The 20,851-nt window shown below is 42.3% G+C and overlaps 2 protein-coding genes across 32 annotated transcripts in view; one reads left to right on the forward strand and one right to left on the reverse strand.

Annotated features, from left to right (window-relative positions):
* The window catches only part of LOC147026244 (uncharacterized), an 80,617-nt gene extending 62,783 nt beyond the window's left edge, over positions 1-17,834 (forward strand). For 11 of the 26 annotated variants that reach the window (XR_015058218.1, XR_015058222.1, XR_015058219.1 and 8 more), the window contains one exon: positions 4,029-8,128. Coding sequence is in view for 7 of the 26 variants with exons in the window: in XM_085881465.1 (XP_085737591.1) it covers positions 16,633-16,788; positions 16,896-17,074 (335 nt within the window). In the remaining 19 variants the exon portion in view is untranslated. The other 15 variants (XM_085881465.1, XM_085881467.1, XM_085881464.1 and 12 more) reach the window with 9 other exon arrangements.
* LOC147026245 (uncharacterized) overlaps positions 1-20,851 on the reverse strand; it is a 165,889-nt gene that overhangs the window by 39,473 nt on the left and 105,565 nt on the right. For 3 of the 6 annotated variants that reach the window (XR_015058186.1, XR_015058183.1, XR_015058187.1), the window contains one exon: positions 12,055-14,514. The gene's annotated coding sequence lies outside the window, so the exon portion shown is untranslated. Of the gene's footprint in view, positions 1-12,054; positions 14,515-20,851 lie in introns of those variants that run through there. The other 3 variants (XR_015058184.1, XR_015058188.1, XR_015058185.1) reach the window with 2 other exon arrangements.

Consider the following 20,851-nt stretch of genomic DNA (forward strand, 5'->3'; position numbering starts at 1 on the left):
TCACACCCCATATGTGGGGCATATGCACTGATGACATTCATCATCACCCCTTCAATTTCCAACTTCACACTCATCACTCGGTCAGACACCCTCCTCACCTCCAATACCCTCTTGACATGATCTTCCTTCAGGATTATCCCGACACCACTTCTCCTCCCATCCACACCATGGTAGAACAGTTTGAAACCACCTCCAATGCTCCTCGCCTTACTCCCCATCCACTTGGTCTCTTGTACACACAGTATGTCCACCTTTCTTCTCTCCATCATATCAGCCAACTCTCGCCCTTTGCCAGTCATCGTCCCAACATTCAGAGTTCCAACTCTCACCTCCACACTTCTACCCTTCCCCCTCTCCCACTGCCTCCGGACTCGCCTTCCCCGTCTCCTTCTCCTCCTTCGCCCAGCAGTAGCACAATTTCCACTGGTACCCTGCTGACCACCGGTACCGGTGGCGGTCGTTGGTAACCCGGGCCTCGACCGATCCGGTATGGAAATTCGTTTTGTTGTCCGCATAATGATTTGGCATAGGTTTTTACGCCGGATGCCCTTCCTGACGCAACCCTGGTCGCCTCTTACGACACACAGGGATATGGTACACCTATTCTAACCAGGGCATACACCGGGGCATATACACATATATATATATATATATATATATATATATATATATATACATACATACATACATACATACATATATATTTACATTTGCCGTGTATATATATATATATATATATATATATATATATATATATATATATATATATATATATATATACACACTAGCCGAAACCCCGTCACAGACGGGGCACAAAATTGGTCCTTCAGTATTAATTTTGATTATCTATCGAATGGCGTTGGTCCTGTCTTGATCGGATGAAATTGAGAAATTGAAGTTACCCGGTCACCTTGACCCCTTGACCCCGTGACCTTTGACCTTGAACTTGACCACCCCATGCCCGTTCTCATGTCCCAAGGATCACTCATGCCAAGTTTCATCTCATTCCATCCAGCGGTTCGGCCGCCTATAAAGGACGAACAAACACACACACATACATACAAACATATTCTGTTTTTTTAGTATAGTAGATATATATATATATATATATATATATATATATATATATATATATATATATATATATATATATATATATATATATATATATATATACCTGAAGTGGAAAATATAATCTTGGTGAGAATATTCCTAATTTTGGTGGGGTTGGAGGGGGTAAGGGAGAAATGGGTGAGGGATTGCTGGGGTGGGGGAGTCGTCTCATCTCCAGTTCATGATAGGCTATGGTGTTTGTTAAATCTCTCAAACGATTAGACATTAGCTATATATTCTGATTAATTCGTTGATTTAATCACAATTATATTTGCTTGAAAATTGCTCAAGGTTTATTTCAATGATAATAAAGAGCATCCCTTAATAGGCATTGTGGTTACTAAACTGCATATCGGATGTGTGGAACACCAAATTTACTCTCTCTGATTCGGCCTCAGTGTCCAAAACACAACCTAGACACGTAACCTTGATTCTACCAACTGGGGTGTTTGCAGACCCCAGGTAAAAATTTTGATGTGCAATTTCTAAATCAGTTACACAATGTATTCTGAGTTTTATTATTTTGTTTACCAAAAGTATATGGGCCAGTAATAAATGTTTATGTTGTTTTCAGATTTCTTCTTGCTACATAGAGTTACCATAATTTTCCAATTATAAACTGCATCTTGTATAAACCACACTCCGTAAGTATTGATACTTTTGAAAAACAAACTCATGTATAAACCACACTCGTGTATAAGCTGCGGCTGTAAAATTTAAAGAATTGGTGGGGCATCAAAAGTTAGTGGCATTTCATCCATGTTGTCAATCTTCAAATGGGGGAATGCCATCTCTGTGATGATTTTATTCACGTAACCATGAGAGAGTATTTTCTCATCCTTGTATTAAGGCAGTTTCTGACGCAAGGATCTTCTCGTCCAGTTGCCAAGCTTTGATGTCACATAAAACGGTAACACTACGTTGGTGACGTGAAGAAGTTCTCGATTTTATGATCTTTACCCACATCCAAAGCCTTCATTCTTATCTGTATGGTGGACATAGCACCTTCTTAGTCGTGGAGTGATTTAACTCACACAACAATGTCTTGCTCAATCGATGGGTGTCGGCACTTTGTTTCACGGTTGGACTTCTTGTGGTAAGGCATTAACTGGACACTTGCTTCGTGAACCCACCATTTCTGAATTATGGTTTTATTCACATTGAATTCTCGACTAGCTGCTCGACTTCCTTTTGATTTCATTACTTTCAGCTTGAAATGGGTTGTAAATGGGTGTCGTGTTTTTGCAGTTCTCCATGTGTTTGGAACATTCATTTCAGACATCCATATTGGATGTGGGGAACAACCATTTGAAACATCCGTATCGGATGTAGGGAACAACCATTTGAAACATCCGTATCGGATGTAGGGAACATGCATTTGAAACATCCATATCCTATGGAGGGAACATCCATTTGAAACATCCGTATCGGATGAAGGGAGCATGCATTTGAAACATCCATATCATATGGAGGGAACATCCATTTGAAACATCCGTATCGGATGTTGGGAACATCCATTTGAAACATCTGTATCGGATGTAGGGAACATCCATTTGAAACATCCGTATCGGATGTTGGGAACATCCATTTGAAACATCCCTATCGGATGTAGGGAACATCCAATGGAAACATCCATATCGGATGTAGGGAACATCCGTTTGAAACATCCATAACGGATGTAGGGAACATCCATTTGAAACATCCATATTGGATGTAGGGAACATCCATTTGAAACATCCGTATCGGATGTTGGGAACATCCATTTGAAACATCCATATCAGATGTAGGGAACATCCAATTGAAACATCCGTATCGGATGTAAGGAACATCCATTTGAAACATCCCTATCGGATGTAGGGAACATCCAATTGAAACATCCATATCGGATGTAGGGAACATCCGTTTGAAACATCCATATCGGATGTAGGGAACATCCATTTGAAACATCCATATCGGATGTAGGGAATATCCATTTGAAACATCCGTATCGGATGTAGGGAACATCCATTTGAAACATTTGTATCGGATGTAGGGAATATCCATTTGAAACATCCACATCGGATGTAGGGAACATCCATTTGAAACATCTGTATCGGATGTAGGGAACATCCAATTGAAACATCCGTATCGGATGTAAGGAACATCCATTTGAAACATCCCTATCGGATGTAGGGAACATCCAATTGAAACATCCATATCGGATGTAGGGAACATCCGTTTGAAACATCCATATCGGATGTAGGGAACATCCATTTGAAACATCCATATCGGATGTAGGGAATATCCATTTGAAACATTTGTATAGGATGTAGGGAACATCCATTTGAAACATCCGTATCGGATGTAGGGAACATCCATTTGAAACATTTGTATCGGATGTAGGGAATATCCATTTGAAACATCCACATCGGATGTAGGGAACATCCATTTGAAACATCTGTATCGGATGTAGGGAACATCCATTTGAAACATCCGTTTCAGAAGTAGGGAACATACATTTGAAACATCCGTATCGGATGTAGGGAATATCCATTTGAAACATCCATATCGGATGTAGGGAACATCCATTTGGAACACCTTTATCAGACATAGGGCTTTTGAAATTTGAACTCGGTTTTGGGCCCAATCAAAAATTTCCTGACGCTCGGTTTCAGACAAAACCGTCCACCCCTAATCAGATGAAATGTTATAATATCGAAAAATATGACAGCAGTCCACTCGCACCGACCGTCACATGACCAGAAAGCACCATTTTATCAGTGAGGCATTATCAAAAAACAAACTCGAGTGCTTGTTGCATAAATAAAGAGGACCGTATCAAATTACAATGGGATACACTTAATCTGCTGGTCACTATTAAGTAAAGATAAATGAACTATCGACAATCTAGATGAGTGCTCTTCACTGTTTTTTAGAAGGGGTGCACTTTTGCTGATGAGACATCAGTGTGAGAGCTGCCACACCACCTGCAGGACTCCGTAATGGCTGCTATTAGGCCCCGCCACCACATCATCTTTTTCTTCATTGTGGTTACTGGGCTGCAAGCATAATTATTTGCATTCTGCCATCTCTTGATGTCGTGATGTTGCCTTTACAATTCACACTGGAACACTCATTTGAAACTATTGGGTCAATTTGATATCATTTATGGCAGATTATGATGGGGTGTTTTAACATTGTGTATTATTGGCCGCGTGTCAAGCGCCACACTTTAGGCCACCAGGCTCACACACTTTAGGCCACCAGGCCAATGGCTCACGGGCCTTGCAATGAAGAACAGGGATCTAGATTGTTGAAGACGTGATTTGTGAGTAGGAATTCCATTGTAGCATAGCGGTAGAAGAGAACCGGAACAAATTACCACCAACAGGTGAAGTATAATCTGCACTCACGAACTGTTTTAACTGCATTGGATGGTTTTGACTAAAAAAATTGGTGAATAAACCATGGTTTATAATTGGAAAATTATAGTGGAAGCATATTTTGTCTGGGGTCCTACTGGACCCCAATAATCTTCATTCATTGTTATGCATGAGCACTTACTTTGTATAATGTTAGTACCGAGCAGGTATGCATAACTTCGAACACGTCAGCAGTGCTGTAATTACTGACGTCACCAACCTTATATCTACCACTAACTCAATCCCATCATTCTCTTTTGCTGTGACAAATACTACGCCCCGACTGCCCAACACATCAGTGCTTTGATTTATTTTGAACAGGTAAGCTTATCCTTTTAATTCTCGTAATTTAACGAACTTTGCACTTCACTTTGTGCTTGTAACTGAGTAGGAATATTATATTTGCAGTGAATAATGACTAACAGAGGAAGAGCCACAAAGTCCACAGCAGGAGAAGTCCTCCAACTGGTTTTACAAAGCCAAGACAACTCTGATGAAAGTGGTGATTCTAAAATTTCTTTTTTTGAGGATTATTCATCAGAGCCCTCTCAACACAGTGACATTGAAGCAGCTGCTCCAAATCCTCCCCTGTTAGCTCAGGCGGATTTGACGCAAGGTGATGTACCACCTCAGGTGTATATAAACGAGCATCCTGAAAGAGGTCGTGGTCGAGGGCAGGTTAGAGGCCATAGTCTCGGGAGAGGACAAGTGTCCCAACAACTGCCAGCTGCAGCTGCTTAAGATACAGCTTCAAATGAAGAGGCACGGATCACTCAAGTTATACTACATGGGAGAGATGGGAGAGAAATGGGACTTAGCCCTTGAGCCAGACCCCAAAATGTTTGTCATCAAGACCCCCAAAATCAAGGCTAATTGTGATTTTTAGCAAGGCTTTGGTCCCTAGACATGGAAAATGTGTGATAGCAGTGTGTATCTCTTTGACTTCTCTGTTTCATCACTCAATATACAACCCTACCCCGAAGGTCACATACCGGTTGCCAGATTTCTCACCCAAAATGTATTGGGTCATCGTCAGTTTTAGGGGTATAAATAATGTATACAAATATTTTCACAATGGTTTGTATCTTGTTGACAAGGATATTAAATTCCTCATATAAAGGTATATAAATTATGCACCAGTGATAAATATAATGGCAAGAATGATGTTTCAAATGGTGTAGAAATAAGTGCCTTAGCTGCTCAAAATTAAGTCTTTTCAATCATATAGTTTTACATTTAATTATTCAGACATCATGCACCTAAAACGCACCATTCATCAATAATTTGTCCTCGGTGCTCTTTCCCCACATTTTGATACCATTTGCAATATACCTGACATATGTTGACAAGTACAGTATGTGCCCCATTTTATACACTGACCCTCAAATTACGATTCTCACCAATTTTATGACTGAAATGGGAATGTGACGCTCTTAGCAATATCAATTCAAAATTATTAAACGTTTGGTGACCCAATGACTATTTGGACTAGTTGGTTACCATATGGTACACAAATGTGGCAATTCCAACCTCAATATGATGCTATATCGATGCTATGACCAGGATGTTTCCAGAAAATGACTTAATCAATATGTGTATATTAATCAGTATGTGTATACCCACACAAGGGGTAAATAACTCACACTTATCATGATTATTATTGTATTAGCAAATATCACCCATCGCTTTACTGACGGGAATACTGAAAGAAGGGAAAAAGAGGGGTGAGAGAGAAAGGGGTGGGGGAAAAAGAGAGGGGAGAGAGTGAGGAGGTGGAGGGGGCAAGAGAGAGAGGAAAGAGGGGGAAAGAGAGATTAGGGAGGGGAGCGAGGAGGGAGGAAGAGTGAGGAGGGGTGAGGGAAGGGAATGCAGCAAGAGGTGGAGCATGAATTACGATTCATACTGTCTCATCAAAATGCTTCTGAATAGAATAACAGTAAAGATGGAAACAAAATAATGTCTGAAATCCATTTTCTACCGGTCATACTCTAAACACCGCCCAGAGACAAACACCACCTGCACATGTCCTCCACCTGTGTTAAATTGTCATGATTCTGATTATTGCAGAATAAAATCAGATTTTCTGTAGGTTTCCATTGCTGTGTAGAGCATTTCAAAGCAAAGACTCAACCATGGGCACAAAGGAGCTTTCAAAATACTTTTGGGATAAAGTTGTGGAAAGGCACAGATCAGGGTATGGGTATAAAAATATTTCAAAAGGGCTTTCAAATATCCCTTGGAGCACAATCAAGACAATCATTAAGAAGTGTAAGGCAAATGGTACCACCAAGACCCTGCCTAGATCAGGCCATCCCTTCAAAATGGATGACCAAGCAATGAGAAAACTGATCAGAGAGGTCACGAAGAAGCAATGGCAACTTTGAAAGACCTACATATCTTTATGGCAAAGAGTGGTCACTGAGTAGGTGACATGTGACATGTCACACTGCATGTGACAACAATATTCCAAGCACTTCACAAGTCTGGCCTGTACTGTTGCATGGCAAGAAGGAAGCCATAACTCAACAAAGCTCACCTTGAGTCCCATTTGAGATATGCAAAAAAATACTGTGGAGATTCTGAAGCCATGTGGAAATTTTTTTTGTGGTCTGATCAAACCAAGATGGAACTTTTTAGCCCAAATGCAAAACGTTGCGTTTGGTGCAAACCCAACACAGCAAATCACCCCAAAAACACCATCCCTACTGTGAAAGATGCTGGTGGCAACAACATGTTATGCGGATGTTTCTCATCAGCAGGGACTGGGACACTTGTCAGGATTGAAAGGAAAATGGATGGAGCAAAATACAGGAAAATCCTGGAGGAAAACCTGCTGCCCTCTGCAAGAAAGCTGAATTTGGGATGGTAGTTCACCTTTCAGCATGACAATGATCCGACACATGCAGCCAAAGCTCCACTGGATTGGCTGATGAAGAAAAAGTTAAATGTCCTTGAGTGGCCCAGTCAGAATCCCAACCAAAATCCAACTAAAAATCTGTGGAATGACTTGAAGATTGCTGTCCATCAACACTCCCTCCCCACGCAACTCGACTGAGCTTGAACAGTTTTGTGCAGAAGAATGGGAAAATATTGCCCAATCAAAGTGGACAAAGTTGGTAGAGACCCATGCTCACAGGCTCACAGCTGCAATTGTTGTTAAATGTGCTTCCGCCAAGTATTAACTCAGGGGGATGGACACTTAACCAACCGATATATTCTAGTTTTATATTTTTAATTAATTTTCTGAAATTTGTAGAATTTGTTTTTAACTTGGAAGTTGTGGGATTCGTTGTGTAAATAAAGGTGGAAAAAGTTTGATTTAATGCAATTTTCTTCCAGGCTACGAGGCAACAAAAGGTGAAAATTTTGAAAGGGGGTGGAGACTTTATATCGGCACTGTCAACGTTTCAGGGAGATGTGCATGAACATTAATCTTTAGAAATAGCTGCATGTGATGAGTGGAAAAAATATTTGGCTTGGTACTTTATAAAACATGTCGAGATGGCAAATGACTCAGAAATCGGGTGTTATTAAATGTATTTTGCTTTGAAACTCACAAAGAGAAACAAATAGCCTTTGTAAAGGAAACCTGATAATTAAATGCTTTAGAAACAGTTGTGAGGTCAAAAGAAAACTTGATAAAACCTCCATACGATACGGGATGAAGCGAAGATACTGCGGAGAGTCCCTACAGATCCAAATCTACCAATATGTACCACGTCCATGTGCACTGTATACGTACCTCTACCTTGTAGTAACTTTGGACTATATCCCGATCGGGGCATGAACTGTGCAGCTATCGACTGTACGGTGCTCGGTAAGTGGCTTAAGCACTCAAGCAAGCACTCCAATTGAACGTCCAGCTTGGCAAGCGATTACCAGTTGCCATTGATAAAACTATGCACCCAGAAACCCCCATGCGTTGTGTGAATTTGACAAATGAACACTTTCTAGTGTCGGAACTGCTGCTGATTTCAAATCTGGAGCTTAAATGTTGTAATTCTTAGTGTAAGTGATTCTAGTGGTTATCTCATGGGTGGAAATGAAATAAAGCCACAAACGCTGCTTTATAAGCATTGCAATGCACCCAGCGATTTGTAGTTATGACGAACAGGCATTCAATAATATGAGGGAAGAAATTGAAAGAAAGAGACTTTATCGTTAAGCAATCATTGTCGCCTGTTCCAAGTCAGGGCAAAGTTGAGCAGGCCAAAAAACACGGTGTTTCAGACCCCAGCGAAGTAATCGAAGGAAACACCTTAAGACCCCATATCGAGCGAGGTGGTCGAGGATTGCCTGAGAAATGATATAATTAAATAATGTCATTAATGATCTTCACAAGGGGTGTTTTAATTCACCCCAACACAATTTTCATGCACGCACTTCCTTGGACTTCTCTTAGTATGCATGAAAAAATTTAGTCTGCTCGGTTTCATGGTTTTGGAGTTATGGAAGAGACACACTGACACACACACACACACACACACACACACACACACACACACACACACACACACACACACACACACACACACACACACACACACACACACACACACACTGACAACCTCGACCACCAATGACAAAAGTTATTGGAAGTAAAGTGGTGTAGATGAAACTTCCTCTTGCAGTTGACCCAAGAGCTGATGATGCGACAGATCCAGTGCAGAGCAAACGTACCAACCCTTCATGCTCCAATAAGATTGGCAATTAAGTTTATTAGTGTACAAACTGCTCACCCAGCTGCAGAGGTGGAACTACACGGAGAGAGAAAGAGATGTTGCCTCTGTCCTCGAGATACTGACAAAAATGTGAAGTGGGAGTGCACAAGCTGTAAAAAGCCTGTATGCCGGACTCACAGCACACAAGTTTTATGTGAAGAATGCCTGGAAGTTGGCTTTGAATAAACTGCAAAAACTTTTTAAAAGAGCAACCTGGAGTACATTTCAATGGCACATCCAGTTTTGTTTCAAACCATTTGTTTTAAATATGTAAAGGACACAAATTTATAAATGTTCATTTAAACAGTAGGTCATACCTCCGCTACCAATGGTGGACGAGGTTAAGTTTTCAACCCTTTTTTAAATGTTTTTTTTTTTCACAAAAAGTTGTGGATGGATTCAGATGAAATTTGGTGGACAGGTTGGGTGTGTGAGAAGGACGAATTGATTCGATTTTGATGAAGATTCGGAAGCAATAATGTTTAAAATTTTTAAAAGTGATTCTTCACCGTTGAGAAATGGGGCCAAAAGCGATATATAGCATGACATCTCAAAAAGTTCTGGATGGATTACAACATAACTTGGTGGATGAGTTGGGTTGGTAACAAGAACAAGCCAATTCCATTTTGGTGTGTGACAAGGACGAATGGTCCGGATGCAGATCTGGCCTATCAGCTGGTCCGGTCTGTCAGCGGAGATGTGTGCTCCACCAAGTGCCGTTCTAATTTGCCTTTGCAGTGATTTGTTTGTTTGTTTTATCAATAAAACATCATTCAATCAATATGTGGTTAGTCAATGATGCTAAACTTCAGGAAGTTTGAGTAGTTTGGTGGTTTTCACTGGTTCAAACTTTAGTGATTTGTAGTTGGGGTCCGAAAAGACCCCCAGTTGGTTATTTACGTATGTAAAATGCGTTGGTAGGATTGAGGGTTAATCTTATATCTTCTACATGTTTTAGATAGGTTGAAAAAGAGATTCACCGTCATTCCTCACATTCGTGGTCGTTGTTGTCAAGCCCATAAATGGCAAACGAATACATCCCTCTTCTACTCGTCTTACCACAAAACCTCACAGGATTCCCCCATTCTTTGCACCGTGCCACACAATCCCACATGCTGACCACATCGATGAAAGGCTTGTGTGCAGCTGCTCTTCTTTGGTACTCCATGGAATGCAAGGATCAGTGAACTATACCGGTGCTTTGCCGACATCTCAGACTCCCAACACTATCTCATGGTATCATGGGGGTTGAATGGTGTTTAAAGAGTCACTTGCAGTTCCATCTAACAATCCACTCCATTAAGGTGATTCGAGATGGTCTGCAAGTTGACTGGTGAAGGATAGAGTTGCCTGTAGTTTTTCACTTGATGATAACAATTCCCACATTTAATATGTGTAAAGCTATAGAATGGTTGTTATAGTCCTAATGCACTCGGACAGCAGGTTCATTGAGACAGTTCCCTTTCATTCTCTGTTGATGATATTCATGGCGATGTAATTGAATGCACGTGAAGTCAATTGCGTCCACTGGAAAAGAATGCACAATATTCTTAATAACATTATTTTCATCGAGCACCCTTATTTTATACCTTATAATTTTTGAAGCAATGTACTGATCAGTCGTTATATATATATTTATTACAGCTCCGAGTCTGCTGAAAACATTTTTTGATGAAATGACTGCAGAGTCGACAGACAAATGTTTTATTGTGTAAGGCGATGGCACGTGCCCTGTCCAGCGGAGCAATGTCACTCGGGCGCTCGGCACAGCTGGCTTGAACCCAACAGATGGTGTAAGATCCTCTGTGCCAATTCCACACCCAACCCCCCCTCCAACTCCAGCTCCTCTGTCTAAATCCCTGGGTATGCTCTTTGGGGAAAACGGGCAATAGAAAAAAGAATGAAGGAGAAAAATTCGATTCGTGCTTCCAGGCAGCAGACACCAATCGTACTGTTAATGCCTTTGCCACCTGTTGCCCAGCACACCACCTGACACTCCAACTTGTGGACTATTTGATATCGTATTGCATTTTCGCTCAAGCTCGTGAATCTTGACAACTGCCTCGCAATATTCCTGGAGGAATGGAGGGGTGAGCGTTTTCAGAGGAGATCAAGATGGTTGTAAAATAACAGTGCTGGTTTTTAAAGGGGAACCCAAATGCTCAGACCACCTCGAAGCAAATCCATCCCTTGATACCCTAACAAAAAATCGACATGATGTGTCTTTTTTCCGATTTCGTAATTATAAAGGAGGTAAATTTGCGATAAAAAGTTGAAATCTCTTTCTTCGTCTTAAGAGTGGCCTTGATGTCACACGTGGAAGTAGACCACCAGATCCATACTAAGTTAACTCAAATGGCGAATAATTTTCGATTTTCCACAAAGATTTTCCAGTTGATGCTTCCTTGGTGCTTGTATATTACTACAAACTGTGATGGTTTCATGCTACACCAACGGCCAAAACACTCGAAGTTTGCCAGAAATTTGACAAGGTTCTTCTGAAATAGCCGAGTGTGCATCAGGACTACAAAATGTTGGGGTTTATGCTCAGAACATTTTAGAGCACGTTATGAAATAACAGAGATGGCGATAGATATAGTGGTTATCCACCACGATTGAGAAATGATGCCATCCCCATGATTAAGTGGAATAAACAGTTGTCACTCGAAATGAACACCTTCTCCACCCAGCGACCGGCACTTGTAAACGGACGATTTGTGTGGTGACTTAAACACCTGTTGCCGTTGCCATTGCCTGGCAGTTACCACAATAGCACCTGAAAATAATTATCTATTATGAACACAAATTTCTACAAATCAAATGAGCCACCGTCTATTTATATTGGAGAGAAAGTCTGTATGTATCATTATGTACTCCTCCGAGAGGATTTGACCTTTGACAATTTGACCACAATTCAACATAAATCATGACCCCACAATACCCACCACCATCCCAAAACCCCATCCTCCTCCCCCTTCCACAACCCCCAACCATTGGGGAGGGACAGTGACACCTCACCGACATGACGGTGGAACATGGCACAGGCACAAATGGCATCATGGGAAAGTATGAAACAGGACGATCATGTAACATACAAGACACCTGGTCAGCCTGCAACGGTGGGACAAAAGCATTTGTCACCAATTTTGTTGGCGGTGCCCTTGCTGTCGGCAGATGACGGGTATTTCTGCTCGAGTAATATATAAACCGATTTATCAATTGATACAAAATCCCTCCTTATAAACCGTCAATTGAATGGAAAATCAAACACTACCAATCTGCAATGATCATGTCACCAGCGTTTTCATCTTCACGAACACTTCCGCCTTCCTCTGAACCGCTCGCACAAGGCTCGAAATGATACAGCTCCACAATTTCCCTGAAAGAGTTACCATCACTAATTTTGTCTCCAATAGTTTCTTCAAAATCCCACTGATCAGTTTCAACATTCTGATATAACCTTCAGAGTTGCTAATAACGGTGGAATCGGTATCTGAATCTGAGCTCGATATGCACTGTTTCTCCATGTAAATTGCCTTTCGGATCAATATGGATTCCAGGTGTGACGTCACTGGCAACATCGAAAATCGACACTTGGGATTTTTTCGACACTTTGTGATTGGCAAAAAAAATTCAATTTTTTTTTTCTTTAAATTACACCGTGATTAATGATTCTCAATGGTTTTCAGATAAAGACAAACTGTGCTTGGGTTCCCCTTTAAGGAAACATAGAGTTTTCAGTGTTACTGTTTTTAGTTTCATCTAAAGTTTTTTCTTTATCTCATCGTTCTATAGAATGATTAATCACGACTCTGGTCAATCTGGCGAATCGGATTTCTGTTAAGGTTCTAAAGTAATTATTCCATCAACCAACCCTGACTGATAATAATGATAGAAAAGGTTCATCATAGTTTTCGCTTTCTTTATTTCCTTTCTAGAAATGTATAGCTTAAACTAGAAGGGCACTCGGTAGAACGCATCCCTCCGCCAGACAATGCCTGATCCACGAGAACATATCGGGCACAATACATTTTTGAAATATCAAGCGATATCGTTTTTGGCCCCATCTCTCAGTGCTGAAAAATAATATTTAAAATTAAATAATTCTGCTATCCAGATCTGGATTCGGATTTTCACGAAAATCGAATCAATTGGTCCTTGTCACACACATAACCTGTCCACAAAGTTTCATCCGAATCTGTTTATAACTTTTTGAGATATCCTGCACACAAACAAACAGAAAGTGGTGAAAACATAACCGCCATCCACCTTCGATGGCGGAGGTAATAAGTAGTAAACAAACAAACAAAGACACAAACAAAAAAGTGGGGAAAAAGCAAGTTTGCTTGCTCCCATTTAGCTGGTCACATGGTAATTAGTCATTGACTTCGGCATTTATCGATAACTATGAGAGAGATGCGTGTGTGTACAGCCATTTTTATCAGAGATGGTCAAACGGATCTTAGGAAAACTTTCAGAGGTTCATCAGTGTGCCGGGAATGTTTTAAGCAAAAAAATTGAAAAATTTGAAAAGAAAATTTGGTTTTAATTCCGATTTTTCTTTTTTAAAATCTCTCTATAGTGCCGAAGCCTTTGTAGCTATGTGAAAGATAATATTAAATGATCCCTTAGAAGGTCTAGGGGAGTGTTTTCGGCACCTACAAAACCAAAAAAAAAATCAAAATTTAATTTCTTCAAAATGCCAACAGGATTAGAACAGCACCAGGCAACGCTGGGTACCCCTGCTGGTAGATGATAAAGAGGAACTCCAGTAGTGATCCTCATTCACTTCATGGTTAGAGTTTGCAGGATGGCTTTGAGTTATTACACACCCACCTCTGAGCCCTCCAGCCTGGGTTCGAATCTCGACCCACCTTTAAACTCTCACCCTGGTATTTCGCAAAACAGGGTGATATATACATCAACGTGCACACCGTCTCTTGGATGGATGACAAGCTGGAGTACCTGTTTGTGGGTATTAGTTGGTGAATGTTAAAGATCCCACGGTGTCCTTCACAAATTGTCGGAGAGTTATTGCCAGCACCCTGGATACATCGAACCTGCAGGAGGCACTGCATCAGCGGCACGGCTGCGCTCCCATAGATGCTGCAAATCCCCAGCCATGTCCTGCATTTGATAGAAGAAGACTTCATAGTTAAGTCGAGATCTAAAGTGATGAAATAATGGGATTGATGGCTGGATTTTGTCTCACTTGACTATCTCCCAAGGCAGTGAAGAAGCTGACAACGGTGTTTCTCGTGAAGGTCCCTCAAGTGTACCTGCAATGAAAAAAAGAGGCAAAATTCTCCACCTTGGCAATAAATCTTCTTGGATAAATATTCAAAACTAGTCGGCAGCCGTGCAAATTCTGCATAATGTAAAATGGGAGTTAAAGTCCTCAACTCCCCCACCTCCCAATCCCAAATCGTCAACTCCCTTCTCAAGCACGCGGCTTCCATCCCCTCCCCACTCCAAGTCTTTAAACCACATCCAAACTCCATGTCTTCATATCCCCAACCCACACCGATTCTGAATCCCCTCCCCACCACAAGTCTTCAATATCTCCCCCCCCCCACCCACTTCCACGACAAGTCCCCAACCCCTACCCACCACACGTAATCACTCCACATGGGGACCAGGTGTGCAATATGCACAGTACCCACGGCATGACCAATGGGCGTGGCGAGCACGGCTTGGTTCTCCGTGGGAAAACTCCAATTTCCAGTGGCAAGAATTCAAACACAAATTGGCTTGCAATAGACATGTGACTGAGCACCTCTGCGGACGGGGGGGTGGGGGGGTGGGCATGTCGGTAATAAACGGTAACAGTCACCCCCATGTGTGGAGCGCAGTGTTGAAACAAGCCCACACAGCAGGGCAAAGGAGCACTAGCCGAAGGGGGATGGCATTGTTAGGCCCACATGGGAGTGCCAGCGATGCTAGCCTCTATGTGGGTACCGAAGCAGCGACCATGAGGGAGGGCAAGGATAAATTTAGTGACCAAGAGCGACAATAGGGACTGTTTAGGTAGAGACATGAATGTGTAGTGGGGACGTAGCTTAGCGATAGAGTTAAATAGAGCGTGCGTAGTATAAGGGAAGACGAGGATGCACGAGTTAGTTAGGGGGACGTAGTTAGGTGATGCTGTGTCGGTGAGTGGAAATGTGTTTGTGTGTGTTAAATGAATTACGAGTGTGAGGGCAGGGCAATGGCCGGTATGAGTGTGAGTAATAGAATGCATGGTGTGAAGGATTGAATGGGGGGAGTGGATCCCACCCAACAAAACCCAGGGGTTAGTTTAAAGTTAGGTAGAGGGATTAGGTAAATTTACCCATGGATGTCGTTATGCGGTTGGTGCTGATTGCAGAAAGTTTTTAAAAACATTTTTTGTGTGTAGGGTGCAGGAGATAATGGACCGGCTGGGGGTGTGGCTTGTGAGTGTAGTGTTCGGATGAAGCAGGCACCCCGGGCGCTGGTGGCTCGTCGGCCAGGTTAGGCCGTAGGTAGGTCCAGGGGGCCATTCGTGTATTTGTCGATGCAGGTACCCGAGGAGAGGGGCCTGGCGTGCCAGTGTAGTGTTCAATGGGACCGGGTGCCCGAGCAGTGGGACTCAGGGTGCCAAAATGGCAAGTGGGCATCAAGGGGGAATTGCCAGTGAGGGCATCCCCCATGTCAGGGTGAGGAGCAGGCAAGCTCAGAGGCAGCTCCAGCGACCCGGGGGTGCTCATGGTGAGTATTCAGGTGGGCAGACCTGCTCGTGGAGCCACACTACCCAGCCACGAAATTGTGCGATGGCACAGAAAGAAAATTTGGTGGGCAAGGCCCAAAATTGTGAGAGCACCAACATGTAGGCGATGGGAATTTGGGTTTTTAGAAACCCATAGTTTAACAAAGGCCTCTTGGCAGGGTTTAACCCTGGGGAAAGTTTAAAAGAGTAACAATATAAGTGTAGTTAGGATTGATGAAGACCACTTCGCACCATCCACTGTCGGGATGATCGCCGGCTGCTGGACTTGATCTCCTCCCGGACTCGAGAACGAGACTTGTCGCGATGTAAGCGTAAGATTGCATGTTGTTCGGCTCTTCCTTCCCATGGAACCTTGGGGGGATTGGGTATGAATTTGGCAATGGGGATAGTGGGATATAGTTGAAGAGATGTAGCGATGAATTGTAAAAAGAGGAGGGCTAGGGTAGTGTATATGTGAAAGATGGATGGGTGCGGATGAGTAGGGCCAACCACGAGCTCTCTCTCCCGGCACCACCGCCACTGCCCCACATATGTGCACACCAGGGACCGGCTGACCATGTTGGTCAGACCAGGTGTTTGGCATTACCTGGATTGCCTTTTTTTTTTTTCGTGCTGTTTGCTGTTTCGCTTTGTCTCGCCACTGCCCCAGGACCATCAAGGCTGTTCTACATCAAGGCATCACTCGCCTTGCTGGATCACCTGTTCTGCATCAAGGCATCACTCAGTTCACTTCCCCATTTGCTTGGTGACCGTGTTCCACCCACACCTGTTCTGTGGACTGCTACTCGCTGCAGCCTCATGCCAGGTGACACCGTTCCAGTTATTATGGTGGTTTTGTTTGTTTTATTTTGTTGAACTGCATTTACTGTAGCAGTATGCCACCACACTTATGGACTGCCCCCTTTGTTGCAGGCCCTTTGCACCAGCTTATACCAGCTTCCTTCCAGTTTATACCAGCTCATTCCAGCTTTATGCAAACTTCCTACCAGCTCGTGCCAGCTCATTCCAGCTTTATGCCAGCTCATACCAGCTTCCTTCCAGCTCATGCCAGTTTGCTTCACTCGTTTTTCCACCTATCACCATGGCTTTGAACTGCACGAACGCAGCTTTGTGGAGGAAGTGGCTGTTCTTGTTGCTGCTTCTTAGTCATTTTTGTTTGGAAGGCCACGTTTATGGCCTGTATGCCGGTCACTGGCCTGCCGGTTTATTTTGTTAGGTGTGCTTGTGAAGAGCATGAAGGTGGCAAGAATCAGCAGGTGTTCTCTCCCCCCCCCCCTACAATATTTCTTCTGCATTTCTCCAGGTCCTGGGTCAGAAATTGTATATAGTTGCATAGTTGTGTCAGAGGCGGACAGCGAGGTGGTTTTCGCAAAGAGCCCCTCCCCGTGGGAGAAGGAGATGTATCTCCATGACTCTCGGATTGAGCCAGGGAGTTTTCACGGTGGCTGAGAGGAGCGGCCGAGTTGGTTCACGGTGGCTGTTGAGAGGAGTTCTGTGACGCTGACTATTCGCCACACGAGCCCCATCACGAGCCACGAGTCTTGAATGAACTCCCGGACCATGCCCCGACGACCTTTAGCAGGTGCCGCATTTCAGAGACTCCATTACTTCGAAGACCAGGTACCCACGAACTCTGACCCCAAGCTTGCCTCTCTTCATGGCTGCGAGGGTCAAATAAAGACTCTGGGGTTTCTTTTCTTTTTGTGTGTGTGTCTGCGTGTGGGCCCGTGTTTAAGTAAACTGTGTAAGTGCTTGAGTCCTTATAAATATTCCTTGTATATTCACGTTAAGTCTTGCCTGTGTCTTATGACTGTTAATAAACCTTTATTAGAAATGTTAGCAGTCCGTTTCTGTCCACTCTTACATTGGTCCAGCATGGTCCGAGTGTGAGTATAAGCGGTGTTTCATCCCCGGTAATCGGTCTATCATAGCTGGGATGTCCTGGGCAGGCTCCGCTCGACTGCAACGAGCCAGAAAGGTAGGTGGCAAAGCAGTATTCTGTAGTGTGAATTTACCACTGCCGGTAGAGTAAAACCGGTTCGACCAGGCGTTCCGAGGGCGTGGATCCTCGGTAGACGAGATTGCATGGATACTTAGGTACTTTGGCTGTAGACAAATAAACCTATGCCACGTGATCGAGATATTGGCGACCACGGTTGGTTCTGCGACCCGCGGCTCACGGAATTATCCGGAGCGACGGCCTACAATTCCGGGGAGTCTGCTGGAGATGACGTAATTTTCCCCACCTAATGGCCATTCTTGTCACCGACCCCCGGCCCTCAACAATATATACATAATCTCATACATGCATAACATACAAACAAAATACAAAAATAGAAACTACCATACACAATCACATGCATTCATACATACAAACATACATACATACATATAAACAAGAAAAAGAGCAAACAGAGTTTGCAGACCCTCGCCAGGACTTCTTTTGTGTGGTGTATTTTGTGTGGTGTTTTTGTACTGGTGTGTTACATAATTAATAACAGACATAATTAGAACTGCCACTTTTTAACTGCTGCCAGTGATGACCAGGTACCAAGACGTCCTGCTTTGATTGGACACCTGACCCTGACCCAGGATGTTTTTCATTATTATTCAAATGAATTTAGAATGGAATTAAAATCAATTCATGTCAAATCAAATGGAAGACCAAATAGGTAAAGTCTTGCATTGGAGTAATTAGAAGGGACCCACACAAGCAAAAAGCACAGATGAAGTCATCAGGATGAACCTGGAGAGGATCCACATTTCAGCTGCTACTCCTCTATCCTCAAACCCATCCAGGCACATCCAAGTGAACCTTATTAACAAAAAAAACAAAACAAAAAAAAATCAACCCATATCAAGAATTAAATAATTTTGGTTGCCAGACCATGTATTCGATCAAGATGGAATTTAAAACATCTAGTCCAGCTCACGGCTAGATAATTAATGTGAATTTTCATGTCAATTGATTAGGCGGTTCCAGAGAAAACATTATTTAATATTTTTCTTCAATCCAATATGGCTGCCAAACCATGTGACCTATCAATTATTCCTGAACAAATTTGTACACCCATGGCTTGCAGAACATTTGTGTGAAGTTTCCACTCGATCTCTCCAGTTGTTCTGGTTAAGAAGATATTTTTATAGGTTTTAGGGTAAATCCAATATGGCTGCCAAACCATGTGACCTAAGACATCATATGTGTGAACCTTTTGTTCCACATGGACAGTCGGTCATACATATAAAGTTTCACACCGATATGTTCAGCCACTTCAGAGAGGAAGAATTTTGAAGGTTAAAAAAAAAACAACAACAATATGGCTGCCGAATCACATGACCGAAGACATCATCAAATTTTTTTTCTGTGTACCATTTTATCCCAAGATGATCCTCAAATATTTTCATGCTTATCGGATGTAGCATTCTACATATGCAATTATGACGTCATAATGAAGGCACCTATGACATCATGAAAATTTTACTCATTCCCATTGAGGAGTACTTGCTATGTGCCAAGTTTCATTTATTTCCTTGGTGCGGTTAAAGAGATCCTGAGCTTCAAAGTTTTTCCATTTTTCCAATATGGCTGCCACACCACGTGACCAATGACGTCATAATTATCATTGAAACATTTTACATGAGTCGTCGTAGCACCAATGGTGAAAATTTTGTCAATCTGACAAGCAGTTGCAGAGAAAAACACGAAAGTTCTATTTAGACAAACAAAGAAACAGAGCGAATGGTAATTACGGGAGCTTCTCTCGTAATTACCCTGTGCTTGCGAAGCGAAAAGCAGGGTTCGGCATTCGGTTACGTTAGTACGTAGTGTGGCATATTTGAGTGCATGAGTGTCTGTAATTTTATTCATTTTCTTTTCAGAACTTTTCAGAATTCATTTTCTCAGCAACTATTGGTCCGATTGACACAAAATTTGACCATTTTTTTTGTACACCCGAAAATGGCAATTTATAAAACAAGAAAAAAGAAGGTGGAAAGTGGCTCTCTTTCTGTGGTGAAACAGCCTCCACCTGAATATTTTTTTTATTCATAATTCGGCTATCATAGGTCACGTGGTTCAGGCGCCATCTTGGAAAAAACAAAAAAAAATTGCACCTCTATATCTCCAAAACCGCTCCATGGAAAAAATTGAAACATGGCTCATTGTCAAGTACTCCCCTTGCGGAATAATATATGTTGATGATAATGTCTTCGGGACCTTAATTATGACATCATAATTGGACAAGTATAATGCTTGATTCGATCAGTATCAATTATATTTCTCTGCAATTCTTGCTTGCTTCCATTGACACGAATTTTATCAGAGGAGTGCTTCTGCCTGAATAATTTTTTCATTCATAATTATGACGTCATAGGTCACGTGGTATGGTCATCATCTTGGAAAAATGTTGCAACTCCTTAAAGAAAGTTCCTAAAAAAATCAAAAAATTGAAGGGCTCTCTTTGAGATCTTGATGTCACCAGATATGCCTCCGCCCACATTACTACATCATTACACATACTTGTTCCAGGTTTGATTTAAATTCCTGAACGCAGATTCAAAACGGTAAATAATTCTGGCTGCCAGACCATGGGTTTGATGAGGTTGAAATTTAAAACGTATTTTCCCCATTACGACGAGATCATAATTTTGATGTTTCACGTCGATTGATGAAGCGGTTCAAGAGAAATAGTTCTGAAAAGATTTTCGGTTAATCCAATGTTGCTGCCAGACCATATCACCTACTAATTATGAGTGAACATCCTGGTATCCTTAAAGCTTGGGGAACATGAATGTGAAGTTTCCCCTTGATCTGTCAAGCCATTCTGTACCCCAAGTTTGTAGTTTGTAACAAGAGAGTGGGAGAGAGT

The sequence above is a fragment of the Eptatretus burgeri genome, chromosome 5 (assembly GCF_056783735.1).
Source record: "Eptatretus burgeri isolate ZD-2024b chromosome 5, Ebu_testis_v1, whole genome shotgun sequence".
Classification (NCBI taxonomy): domain Eukaryota; kingdom Metazoa; phylum Chordata; class Myxini; order Myxiniformes; family Myxinidae; genus Eptatretus; species Eptatretus burgeri.